The sequence below is a fragment of the Syzygium oleosum genome, unplaced genomic scaffold (genome assembly GCF_021117445.2).
Source record: "Syzygium oleosum isolate NSW1041296 unplaced genomic scaffold, Sole_v2.1 Sole_v2.56, whole genome shotgun sequence".
NCBI classification, from domain to species: Eukaryota; Viridiplantae; Streptophyta; class Magnoliopsida; order Myrtales; family Myrtaceae; genus Syzygium; species Syzygium oleosum.
The window spans coordinates 1,158,683-1,172,461 of record NW_026607540.1 but is presented as its reverse complement, the minus strand read 5'-3'; the positions used below and the strand labels follow the sequence as shown (position 1 = coordinate 1,172,461).

Below are 13,779 nucleotides of genomic sequence, written 5' to 3'. Positions count from 1 at the left end.
TGACCCTACGTGGTCGTAAACATTAGAACACGCTTGAGTGCATTGCGAATGATAAAAGCTTGCTAAGTGTTCTGATTTTGTGAAATGCTTAGTACATTCTTGTGGCACGTGATGGCTTATGTCGTGCAGGGCATGTGCTAAGACGAGGTAAGGATGTTTGTGGTTACCTGACGGCTTGTCGTTCATGCTGGCTTGAGTTGATTGAACTTGTTCGCAGTTGATGCAAAGTGATGGTCGCTTTGCTATTGGTGTATATTCGAATAGTGGTTGCATGATTAGGTACCCGAGGCGAGTTGGCTTGCTAAACGAGGCTTAGATTGTTAACTTGCCGAGATTATATCTCATTTGTTATTGTTAACTATTTTCCAGAGCCTTAGCATGACGAATTATCCGATACGGTTTGGGGTGCCGCAGGATATGGATAGTATTATTACTACCCATCGTTTTCCCGGCAAGCTGCATCTTTTTGAGCGCCACCTATCTACTGTGTGGATGGATGAGGGCCTAGCTTTGTGGGTCCCTCATCAGTTCCAGGCATGGTTCGCCTGTGAGGGCGGGGACCTGTACGGTCCTCTGAAGGGCTTTGATGGTCCTCCCGATGAGGGCTCTGGGCAGGAAATTTGGGACCCTATGGATATTGACCCACCTAGCGGGTCAGTGGAGGATCCCGAGATCAAACCTGATCATGTGTACCCATCGGATTACGAACCGTCGGAGCATGACCCCGACTCGCCCTACTTTGACTCGCCGAGCCACTTTGTTGATAGTCCTTGAAGGACATGCCTGGGATCGGTTCTTTTGAATAATCCACTTTTGGAAAGGAGTAGATTGACCCCCAGCCCAGTATCTTTTTGGTAGGCTCATAAGGAAAGGTGCCCTTGAAGGGCTTGTAAATGTGCTTCATTGGGGTTAATCTAGTAATTAAATAAAATGGCGTTTTGGTATGACTGTTGTTGATTGTTATTACCATCCTTACTGTTTATTGTTATGACTGGGTGGTTGTTGTCGCTTCCGCATGCGTAATTGAAAGAATAAATGAAAGGTCGGCGACGAGTACTGGGACGTCGCATTCAATTGACCTAAGTGAATAGGGGTTTTCACGAGCTCGAGGGATGGGGCGTGACAAGAACTGAGAGGAATAGAGAGGTGGGGAAGAGAACCATAACATGCTCGCTGCAACCAGAGTTGCACGGGATCGTGATTCTAAACAGCAGGGAGGAAGAAGTGAGTTCTCGAGATTATGAGGTGATCTGTTTGAGCAAACTAAGAAACCGTCAAATTCTGTAATTCACCTTAAGCAAACTGACATGGATTTTGATATGATTTTTTGGAAAAAAATTTCTTTGAGCATGAACCTAAAGATGAGATTAAATTCTGTATAGCAGATATTTGTAACTTTTTTTTTTTGCGAGTAGGGGATCGCCTCCCCTTCTGTCCCTTCCCTCCGTGGCTGATGTCGGGTGTACGACCAGGTGGATGAAGTTTCATTAAAGTGCCCCAAAATTCTAAGAACTTGTCAATTGAAATTATCGTAACAGACTGATATAAGAGGAAATTGATATTTTTCGATCTTATTACTCGTTAGTAATTTCATGTTAACTTTAAAACGGAATATGAGTTCTTATAATATAAACTTCACTGAATTGTTTCATCTGAGATCTTATTCTTTTCCATTTTGACAGAAGTTATTTCTTGCATAGATAGATGGGGTCTACTTTGTAAAACATATACATGTATTTTTTCTCTGAAAATGAATTTATAAGTTGAAATCAGGTATTGTTGATATCAAGAAATCATATGTTGGTAGTAGCACGTCAAGGAGCAAGATCGTGGGTTCTTGTTAGCTTTTTCATTGGCATTACCGGAAATCACGTAATGAGGGAGGAAAATTCACAATGTCTGTCGCCTTCTTCCTCTATTTTTGTCCTTGCTTTCCAACTAATTTTTTTACCCTTTTGAAGAAGAATGCAACAGAGTAAAACTATACGAAATACAGTAACAAAACATTAACCTAGGAGCGACAAGAAGACAATCTCAAAAGTAATTAGTATCGAGATAAACTAGCTCAAGTCCCACCCAACATAATACACAAAGCTTTTCCAATCAAACTGCGCATGGTTCTCTAAACATTATTGCTATCTCTAAAAGGAAAACTAGCTGAAAATACCGGGGCGCTTGATGAAGTTGAGAATGTTTCTAGTTCCATCTCGGCTATGTCATTGTTAACTAACTCATCCGGTGGGTAAATGAGTGATTTTGGAGGCATTTGAAGTTTACCAATATCTCCTTCAGGCATTTCTTGGACTTTGCTCATTGGAGGCCGATGGTCAGGGTTTAATTGTATACACCAAAGGGCAACTATTATAATCTTTTTTATCACCTTCCTTTCCTCTTCTACAACTTCTTCCATTTCAACACTTGTACCTTCACTAACTTGGCTGTATACCCACAACGGAAAATAAATTTGGCTTGAGTGTTCCGCACTTGCATTTATATTCTTCCTTCTACCTGCCAATTCCATGAGCAACATCCCAAAGCTGTATACATCCGCTTTATAAGATACACCACCAATGATTTTGTAAAACAACTCAGGTCCCATATATCCCAAGGTTCCTCTTGCAGCAATCAACGAAACTATGCTAAGATCCATGGGATAAAGTTTCGCGAGTCCAAAGTCAGAAACTTTCGGAGTGAAATTCTTGTCCAAAAGAATGTTATGAGGCTTGATATTAAAGTGTAGTATTTGCATATCACACTCCTAATGTAAGTATATGATCCCCCTTGCCACCCCTAGAGCGATCTCATATATTTTCTTGTATTCAAGAAACTTGCCACCTTCCTCACTAAAATGTGCTTATCCAAAGATCCATTCGACATGAGATCATACACAAGAGTTTGTTTCGAGCCTTCAAAGAAAAAACCAATGAGTTGCACAACATTAACATGGTGAATTCTTCCAACAGTAGCCACTTCACTAATATAATCTTGGCCATGGGCCTTGGACTTCTTCAAAATCTTGATGGCCACTTCGTTGCTGCTTCTGAGCATTCCTTTGTACATGGAACCATACCCCCCCTCCACCTAGTTTGTACTTAAAGTTTCTGGTGATCTTTTTTATATTCGAGTAAGAGTATCTTATGGGCAAAAAGTTGTTATGAGCTTGCAAAAATTCTTCAATGTTCTTGTCCATTGCTAAGTGCCTTCTTTTGTATTTGTAGATTAGAAATATTGTGACAAATGGCACCCCGATTATGAATTTCGCTACACCAAAAAGCACCGAAGAAAATTTTGATAGGCTAGAATAAGTTTCTTGTGTATTCATGTTAAGAACAAATCATTGCGGCTTACCTAGTACTACTAGAAAATCCAAAGCTGTCCAAATTGCAATATCATCTAGGACACCTGTGGAAGTAATGAATGGTGTGAAAAGTTGTTGAAGGAAAAGAAGTACGGAAAACAAAACTCATGAGAAAAGAGTAATAGCAAGCTACTTTGTACAAGTTGAATTTTATCCCAAAAGAAAAAAATATGAGAAGTGGGATGCGTGCATTTGCATATAGATGGATATAAGAAGCTTCATTTCACATAGATGATAGACAACACAAAAAACTCCTTCCGTATTGTTAGTGGTCAACAAATATAGAGAATTTAATTAATAATTTTGTTCCTCCTACCGATACACGACTACAGTTCTTTAAGGAATGTTTATGAGTGTCTCTTGAATGATAGTTAAGTGACTAATTAAAGAACTAATTAAGAAAATGTAAATTATATGCCAACAAAAAAACTAGTCATGTGGGTTCTTGCACAATAATCCTTTTTCTTTTTTAGTTTGGAAAGGAGTTATAATCTAGGCACATGCATATGTGCAGCTAATGTGGGTCTGTTGGGGGGTGGCTTCTACCGTCACTTTTTCATTTTTTTGCGAATTATGAATCTTGCAACTCCTTCAATTTGATATTAATAAGTAATGCTAACCTCCCGAAACCTTTCAAATACACAACTTTAACGTACACTATCATGTATATTTCGTCATAATTTTCTTGGAAATTAGATATCCTTCCACCTTCTAGTCTTGAAGAGAAAGTAGCAAGTGAAAGTGCGTAGAGAATCGTGCAAAATTACTGTAAAATTTCATTGCCAACCAATGCTTACCGCCGAAGTAGACCTTGGATCCGCAAACCTGACCTCCGTAGTTGCTATACACATATAATCTATCAGGATAAGAGTAGTAATCAAGCTAAAAGAACCTATAGAAATCAAAGTAGCAGAAAAAGGTTTGCTTCGGAGAAAGTCGACTAAAGTAGAGAGCAAATCCATTGACCATAGAAAACCATACCATCTCGCGGTACTGTTCACGCGAGCTGAAAATGTTCTCTCCTGGAATTCTCGCGGGTACTGTTCACCCGACGGTGGTTTGCTGATTCCGGCGGATTCCGGTGGCGGTTGGAGCTGAATTTTGGAGGCAAGGTCCCCTGGACTCTCTTCTCTTCCACCTCCAAAGGGCTCCTCTTCTTTCTCAGTGTAGAGGCCGGGCTATCAGATCTGAGTTCGTCCTCTTGGTGCGACTTTTCTGAGAACTCCAGCCACGCTGAGTGCTCTTTCTGTTGGATTGTCCTCTTAGAGGTCGCCATCCCCTCCTGAAGGTACTCTCTATTGGGTGTCCTTTATTCTGTGGTGTGTCTGGAGTTTGTGATTCTGGTGGACGCATTTATGTTGGGAAGGAGACCGGCTGTTGCTATTACCTGATCTGGCTTATATGTTGCTGTATTGGGTTGACTGGTTGGTGTAAGTGCTGTGGTAGCCTACTAATTTTCGACCCTATGGAGGAGGTTATAAGGAATCCTTCACTTGGCCCCTCACCTGTTGCTGAGACTCAATTGGCGGTAGATGATCCAGCTAAAACCTCTCTGACTGTAAAGCGCAAAGGAAAATCTACCTCCCTTACTCATGAGGTTGAACTTCCTACTGGCCCTAGGGTATTCCTGAAAGGTAATTCTAGTCATAGCCGAAGTAGGGGCCGACCGAAGAATAGGAGCCGTTCTTTTAGGCGTGCTCACAATGCAGGACCTCCAATTCGTTCTGGTTCCAGGCCAAACACAGATGGGAAATCAAATGTGGCGGGACAGAACCTTAGTCGTCCCCAAGGCCAACCCACTCGTACTCCCGTAGCTAGAACATGGGCAAATGTGGCGACGATATTGACTAAAGGATACAACTTAGCTTTTGTTCCACCGCTGGTGGAGGATGGTGAAGTGATTGTGGACATTACACCAGAGGTAGTTGCTGATGAGAATCCACTTTGGCTGGAATGCATTGTTGGCCACTATATCGGGAAGAAAATTCCCTTCAAGTTAACTGAAGAAGCCATTAAGAAATCATAGGGAGATCAAGTAGTTGATGTAAAACTACATGAAAATGGGTTTTACTTCTTCCGTGTTCCGAATGCTGAGTTCTGCAGGAAGATCATTGATATGGGACCAGTGTCCATCTTTAGTAGTACAATGATGCTTCAACAATGGCATTCGAAATTGAAGCTTAAGAAAGGTACTCTTGATACACTTCTGGTTTGGGTCAGATTAAGAGATATTCCATTTTCTCTATGGTCTCCGGCTGGTATTGGACGTACAGCCAGTGCCATTGGAAAACCACTATATGAGGATGTGCAAATAGAGCAGATGACCAAGATTTCGTATGCACGTGTTTGTGTGGAAATTAAGGCCACAAAATCCCGAGTTGAAGCAGTGAAGTTTCGTTGGGATGGTGAGGTGAATTTGATCAGTATTGAATATGAATGGAAACCTCTGGCTTGCTCTTCTTGTGTCATTTTTGGCCATAAATTGGGTTCCAGTGGATTTGAATGTGCCTATGCACATACTGAACATAGAGCTCAGCCTATTGTTCGACCTTAAGGAGCAGATGGCTAGACTCACGTCACTAGGAAAAAAGGCAAAGAACCTTCTGGCAAGCCGATCAACCAGCCTCAATCTGTGTCTCATCCTCAATTGGCACCGAATCTGGGGGAGGAGGAACCCCTTCCTCCTGTTTTGAATACCGGTGTGGAACCCGGCCTGATGGGTACTGATCTGAATTTTTCCAAGGTCTTTGAGGCAGAGCCGAGCCATTCCACAGCTTTATGTCCTGCTGGACTAACTGACCAGTAGAGTGAGGATCCTTCTCAAAACTCTCAGTCATCCTCAGAAGACTCTTTTGACTCCCGGACAGTAATGGAGAAGAACAGTGATTCAGAAGTTATGGCGGAGATGGAACCAGCTGTTGTATCCCCCCCAACACTCGTTCATGAACTTTGGCGTCCAGTGCCATGGATGAGATTTCTAAGGCCTCCCCTAGTTCAACTCCTAGCTCGATGTGTCCTGTTAAGGCACATAGCCCGTCCTCCTCAAAAAAAAAATCTAAGAGGAGGAAGGCAAAGAGATCCCAGAGGTAACCTTCCTCGCCTATATATATATTTTTTGGAATATGGAATATCAGGGGTCTAGTAGCACCTCTTAGACAAGCTGAAATTCGGGCCTTCATTAGGACAAACCATCTTTCTTGTATTGGTATTGTGGAAACAAAAGCAAAAGCCTCTCTTTTTGCTGATATTTCTAGAGGCTTATGCGCTAATTGGCGGTGGGTGTCCAACTATGATTTTTCCCCCCTTGGTAGAATATGGTTCGGTTGGGACCCGAATGAGCTAGAGACAAGTATTATTTCCTCTTCTGGCCAAATGATTCATGCTCAGCTTAAGCTTTTGAATATGCAAAAATCTTGTCTTATCACAATAGTATATGGAGAACATACATTTGTGAATCGGCGGTCACTTTGGGCTGACCTTATTCGGCTCTCTTCGTGTGAGCTGCCTTGGATTGTTGCTGGAGATTTTAATGCCATTAGAGACCCGGATGATAGAGTGGGTAGCACAACTCCCTGGATTCCAGCCTTTGATGAATTTGGGGACTGCCTTAACCAGGCGGGACTAGAGGATCTTCGTTATGTGGGCTGTAGATACACATGGACTCATTCTTCAGGTGATAATCGGAAACTTCGCAAGATTGATCGAGTGCTCATTAATGACCTATGGAACCAACTTTTCTCCTTCTCGGAAGCCACCTTCCTTGCGCCAGGTATCTCTGATCACTCCCCCATGGTGATAAAAAATTTTCCGCCACTTAGCTCCAATAAACCTTTCAAGTTTTTCAACTTCTGGGCTACACATCCAAAATACTTGGACTTAGTAGCTCAAGCCTGGGATACTCATATAGTAGGCACTCCTATGTATATGATATGCTGCAAACTTTGGGTGCTTAAAGCAAAGCTGAAACACTTGAATAGAAGTTCATTCTCTGCTATTTCCACAAGGACTGAACAGGCCAGATCAGACCTATATGCTATTCAGGTAGCCTTGGAGTGTCATCCCTTTGATCAGAGCCTGCTTGATAGAGAAGTGGAGTACTTACGATCCTTCTCTGCACTGAGATTACAAGAGGAATCCTTCTTCATACAGAAATCCAGGATTCGATGGCTCAAAGAGGGGGACATGAATACTAAATTCTTTCATCATTTTGTTAACAAAAGGCTGTCACAAAATCGAATCCTTTCGGTGTCTTCCGATGACGGTGTTCTACTAACTGACCCACAAGCGGTCAGGAACCACATTGTTGGTCACTTTCAGGAGCTACTCAATGGTAATTCTGCGTCTATCCAGCCATTTGTCCGTGAGATAAGGGATTTCATTGGCCGGGTTTTAGATGAGAATCAGAGGAACCGCCTAGCACAATCGGTTTCGAATGAGGAAATTCAGTCTACCCTGTTTTCACTTGCTAGAGGCAAAGCCCCTGGGCCAGATGGGTATAACGTTAATTTCTTCAAAACCTCTTGGGAGATCATTGGACCCTCCATTCTCATGGCGGTAAGAGTTTTTTTGAGTCTGGTTGTATGCTTAAAGAGTTAAACAATACCATTTTAACTCTAGTGCCGAAATCCCCTAATGCCTCGGCCATGACTGATTTTCGTCCGATTGCATGTTGCAATACCCTTTACAAATGCATTTCTAAAATCCTGGCTAGGCGTATTGCTCATGTCTTACCAACTTTGATTGGCCCTTCTCAAACGGCTTTCGTTAAAGGACGCAGAATTAGTGACAACATCATGATTGCTCAAGAGTTGTTCGCGGACTTTCATCATGGGGCTTACCTTCCTAAGTGCGCCATCAAAGTGGATTTTCAGAAAGCTTTTGACACAGTCGACTGAGAGTTCATTGAAAAGACACTAAAGGCCTTCAAATTTTCGGATTTCTTCATCAAGCTGGTTATGGCTTGTGTGTCAACAGCCAAATTCTCGGCTTCAATCAATGGGGAATTACATGGGTTTTTTGCTAGTTGCCGAGGTATACGACAAGGCGATCCACTTTCGCCATATCTTTTCATACTGGTTATGGAAGTCATGTCCGAAATTATAAAGGCAAAAACAGACATTCCGGATTTCCATTGGTTTTGGCGATGCAAAAAAACCCGTATTTCTCATCTATTTTTTGCGGATGATGTGCTCCTCTTCTCCGAAGCTCACTTGAGGTCGATTGAACTAATCAAGGAATCTCTTGACCTGTTCTCCGACTGGTCTGGCCTTAAACCGAATAATAGGAAAAGCAATATCTTTCTCTCGGGAGGGAATCCAGTTCTGCATGGACAATTACTTCAATGCCTCGGCTTTCAACAAGGTTCACTCCCTTTTCGCTATTTAGGCGTGCCTATTATATCGACTAGACTGCGTAAAGAGGACTGTAAAATCTTGATTGATTCTATAACGGCTCGAGCCCGCTCATGGACTCAATGTTTCCTGTCCTTCGCTGGTCGGTTACAACTCATCAAATCAGTCCTGCATTCCATGCAAGTGTATTGGGCTACTATCTTCTCTATTCCGAAATCAGTATTATATAGAATTGAGGCTATTTTGCGACAATTTCTATGGAAAGGTCTTGACCTTGGCATGGGTCGAGCTAAGGTAGCGTGGAATGCTGTATGTTTACCCAAAGAAGAAGGTGGCCTTGGGATACGACGACTTGTGGAATACAATAGAGGAATGACTCTTAAACACATATGGCTTCTCTTTACTGATAAGGAATCCATGTGGTGCAAATGGATACATTCAACCTTCTTAAAAAAATCAAACTTTTGGATTGTATCCAAACCTACATTTTGCTCTTGGACATGGAAGAAAATTCTAGATTTGCGAGCTTCCGCCCAAGCACTATTTCGGTGGAAGATTGGTAATGGACGCTCGGTGTCCTTTTGGTTTGATTGGTGGCATAACAAAGGCCCACTCTACCTCATATTCAGCAATATGGACATATACCAATCGTGGATCCCCCGAGATAATTCGGTTCGGAAATTCTATGATTGTTTATGGCAACCTTCATATACACTTGACACTATCCTAAGCTGGACGGATTCACCACCAATTTTTGTGGAGAATACTCCGGACAAACTGATATGGTCTCCACATCCTTCTGACTCTTTCTCGGTAGCGCTAGCTTGGAATCATATCAGAAGGAAAGGGCATCCAGCCCCATGGCACTCATTCATTTGGGATCATCATATTGCCCCCCGACATGCCTTTCTCTTGTGGCTTATCTCTCTCAACCGGCTGCCTACCCAGGTACTCCTCCTACAAAGCCACAGGATTGACACCGCCTTGTGCACTTTCTGTGGTGATAGACCAGATTCGATCAACCACCTCTTCTTTGAGTGCACTTCTACTTCTAGGCTGGCTTCTTTCTGGGCATCTAAATACAACCTTCCATAGTGCAACCGTCCTTGGCAAGAGCATATTAGGTGGGCAATGAAAGTTTGCGGTGGATCTTCCTTTACTCACCGCCTCTCTAGATTTTCCTTTGGTGCACTATGTCATGTCATTTGGACCGAAAGGAACAACACTATCTTCAGAAACAAGAGTGTATATATCCCGGGTATGTGCTTGCACCTAGTCAAAGTCGTGAAGGATAAAGCTATATCCATTGGGGGAGTTGAGGATACTCCTAGGAACCGGCAATTACAAAGGAAGTGGGGTCTTCCACCTTCAATCTTCGAACCGAACCAGATGGCCTCTTAATACGGAGTATTAAGTCGCCTTGTATTTAGTTGGTCTCTCTTTGGATTGTTGTATAGTTCTTGCTGAACCAACGTGGACCCTGTTCGGACATTTCTGTGTCCTAATCGGGTCAAGGGTTGGCTTTGGCGCTATATTGTATATGGTGTTTTGAAAAGTAATACATATTCTTACCTTTACCAAAAAAAAATAAAAATCCATTGACCATGATTTTATGGATTAGCTCCTAGTTGTAGAAGCTAATATTAATCTGCTTAGAAGACCCAAAATCATCCAAAACGTGCATCCACCTGCTAATGGTGCAAAAATCCCTAACATCCGATGCACTGGGATTGAGCAGAGCATACAAGTTCCAATTCGATGATGTGTTGGAAGAGTACGATCCCTCAATGCATGGACCGGTAGTGATGTAAAATGAAGAATTAACCGGCTTTGAGCAATTCACAATGACCAACATTGCTTCTTCAGGCCAACCGTATGAGCTGATTTGATCGATACCAAAGTCATAGAGCTGCCATGAATAACGGGGGAGAGACGAGCAATTATCCTTTTGCAACCCATCGTCGAGCAATATGATTTGGTAGGTGGAATAATTAATAGACTGTACATAGAATCAGCCATCAAGCAAATACATAACAATGTGATTATCTTCACAAATCAGCTCATTCTTTAGGTCACCGCATCCTTTCGAGTCACTCTTCAATCGAAACGAGTGGCTTATATTGCGAACGTCGCCACGGGATGAAGCGATGCACTGCGGATTACTCAACCCGGCATCGCTGGTCATTGCTTGCAGTAGAACAAGGATGAGTAGAAACACCGGATAGACATTCATGGTGTTGAGAGCAGTAATTATGTCTCTGTTCGTCTTTGGGCGAAGAGAAATTTGGTGGGATAAGTACAGCGCAAGTGCCATAACTTTCGTACGGCGCTCACTTGAGTGCTATAACTTTTTTTTCACCCACTTAAGTACCAATTCCAGTAAAAAAAGTTCACTTGAGTGCCACTTCCGGCAAAAAAAGATCACTTGAGTGTCACTTCCGCAAATCATCCTACGTGGCTTTTTTAATGTTATTTTATTGATTTTATTGATTTTTTGAATTTTAAAAAAAAAATTTGCAAATATTTTTTCCAAGCTGGCGAGGGTCCCCTGGTCACCGGGGACCCTCGCCGGCCGGCCGCCCGCGGCAAGGTCATTGCGACCTCGTCGGTCATGGGCGAGGCCATCGCGGCCTCGTCCGCCACCGGCGAGGCGGCAAAGGCTCTCGCCAGATCTGGCGAGGGCCACCTCGCCCGTGGCGAAGGCTGCCTCTCCTACAACCACGAAAGCCTACGGCGAGGTCATCGCGACCTCGCCGGCCGCTGGTAAGGCCATCGTCGCCTTGCCCGCAGTGACCTTGCTGGCCGCGGGCGAGGCCATCACCACCTCGCCAGCCGTAGGAGAGGCGACGAAGGCTCTCACTAGATCTGGCGAGGGTCGCCTCGCCCGCCGCGAGCAAGAGCCTTCACCGCCTCTCCCGCGGCCGCGAAAGCCCTAGGCAAGGCCGCGACGGCCTCGGCAGATCTTGGTAGAGCCTCGCCGCCTCGCCCGCGGCCGGCGAGGTGGCAATGGCCTCGCTCGCGGCCGGCGAGGCAACAATGACCTCGCTGCGGGCTTTTGTGGTCGTGGGCGAGGCGGCCCTCGCCAGATCTGGCAAGAGCCTTCGCCGCCTCGCCCGCGGCCGGCGAGGCGGCGATGGCCTCGCCCGCGGCCAGTGAGGTCGCGATGACCTCGTCGTGGGCTTTCGTAGCCGTGGGCGAGGCGGCCCTCGCGAGATCTGACGAGAAGCCTTCGCCACCTCGCCCACGGCCGGCGAGGCGGCGATGGCCTCGCTCGCGGCTAGCGAGGTCACCGCAAGCGAGTCAGCGATGGCCTCGCCCGTGGCCGGCGAGGTCGAGATGACCTTCCCGTGGGCTTTCGTGGCCGCGGGCGAGGAGGCGCTTGCCAGATCTGGCGAGAGCCTTCGCCGCCTCGCCCGTGGCCGGTGAGGTCGCGATGACCTCGCTGCGGGCAAGGCCTTCCCGGCCAACGAGGGTCGCTGGTAACCCTTGCCGGCAAGTGAAAAACAAATTTGCAAAAAAATATTAATAATAAAAAAATATTAAAAAATTGTACACGTCAGTTCCAACGAAGCCACATCGGATTTTCCGACTGCCAAGTGGCCAATGGTTCAAGTGATCTTTTTTTGAAAGTTATGGCACTCAAGTGAGCTAAATAAAGTTATGGCACTCAAGTGAGCACTGTACGAAAGTTATAGCACTTGCACTGTACTTATCTCGAAATTTAGTAAAGAATTGCTTGGGCCGTGCGGAGAAGAGGCGCAATATAAAAAGATGGAAAAAAGGTGGGACGATCCTTGTTTGATGGGGTTACTTTGGAGTCGCCTTGTACTATGGAGAAGCCCAAGTCAGTCAACGGAACAAACGCATGGAAGTCAAGAAATCAAAGGAGGTGGACCCAAACTGAATTTCCACCATTCGTGGAGTCTTTCCCCGTGATTGTTAGTTCCACGTCCCGTCAACAAACAGAATCATCTCTCTCCCTCTTTCCCCGTCACTTCCTCCTGATACGCCATCTTTCTTCTTGTTTTCTTCCTCGTCCCTTCTTCTCCATCTTCTTTCTCCGCCCCCGCGAGTCCCGGTCACAGGAAAATTGATATCTGGTTTTGAGGAACAATATCAAAAATTAAAACTAGCTTGCCTCGAAACTTCTTCCTCTTCGTCATCCTCGAAATTTTTCTGTTCAATCGTCGGCGCTTTATCAGTCGATATGTACCTCATGTTTATTAAATTAAGTTACAAAATTCATACATAGTCCATTACATACATGTTCGAATCATTTCATGGGATAAATCGCTACAAGTACCGTATATGACTAATATGTTTCACAATATCATCATTGATTTAGCTACGAACAAATACATATTTTGTTGCACAAATTTGAAAAAAAATCCATATCTAAAGTTAAAATGTATAAATTTGCAACGGTTTATGTGCATAGTAATTACATAATTAGAGTGTATATTAGTCATTGATAAGTTTAAGAAAATACGAGTTCAATTCTAAATTTTGTTCTTGATTTTCTTATGAGAACCTAAATAAGTACTGGGACAAGGGAACACTTTTTTCTCGATGACTCTTAGTTATAATTATTTTGAATTTAAAAATTTATCTTTTAGCTAGAACTTTTCCGTTAGAATATTCAATTAATTATGTAACGCCCCCACCTCGGGGTCATTAACGTGACGTCCCGTTCATTGTTATCTTTCTTTACACACAAGCGGAAGCATAATTTCGAGACAATTACATACAAAACAACAACGGAAATTTAAACAACCATCATGAGCAAATCTTATGTTTACAGTGTATGCAAACATATTTTAACAAGCCCATTCTTTGGGCCATGGCAAATATCACATATTTCACACGCCTATTCTAGAGGCTCATCCGAATATAGGCCGACTATGGACAATCAAAAATTTGGCTTGGCTCCCTATCTTCACTACGGCATCTCTACTACTCCTCGCTGCTCCCGCTCCTACTCCCCGTTCGTTCGGCCATACTACACCCCACCCGCGACATGCCCCGGGGCCAGCCCATCCACGCCGTTAAAGGGTCCACTGAACCCATGAA

The 13,779-nt window shown here is 43.9% G+C and overlaps 1 protein-coding gene and 2 pseudogenes across 1 annotated transcript; 1 reads left to right on the top strand and 2 right to left on the bottom strand.

Annotated features, from left to right (window-relative positions):
* Positions 1-2,122: 2,122 nt before the first annotated feature.
* Positions 2,123-3,322, bottom strand: LOC115691152 (rust resistance kinase Lr10-like; annotated as a pseudogene).
* Positions 3,323-6,730: 3,408 nt separating this feature from the next.
* On the top strand, positions 6,731-8,253 carry LOC115691153 (uncharacterized). Its single transcript, XM_030617729.1, has 2 exons — positions 6,731-7,851; positions 8,070-8,253. The coding sequence occupies exons 1-2, from the start codon at positions 6,731-6,733 to the stop codon at positions 8,251-8,253; spliced, it is 1,305 nt and encodes a 434-aa protein (XP_030473589.1).
* A 1,647-nt stretch (positions 8,254-9,900) lies between these two features.
* On the bottom strand, positions 9,901-11,023 carry LOC115691154 (uncharacterized; annotated as a pseudogene).
* Between the last annotated feature and the right edge of the window lie 2,756 nt (positions 11,024-13,779).

What these genes read in the sequence shown, in the direction of transcription:
- LOC115691153 (XM_030617729.1), top strand. Translation starts at nt 6,731, where the DNA reads ATGATTCATGCTCAGCTTAAGCTTTTGAATATGCAAAAATCTTGTCTT. An exon ending in AAAGCCCCTGGGCCAGATGG is followed by an intron (nt 7,852 to 8,069) that starts GTATAACGTTAA and finishes AATCCTGGCTAG; the next exon opens with GCGTATTGCTCATGTCTTAC.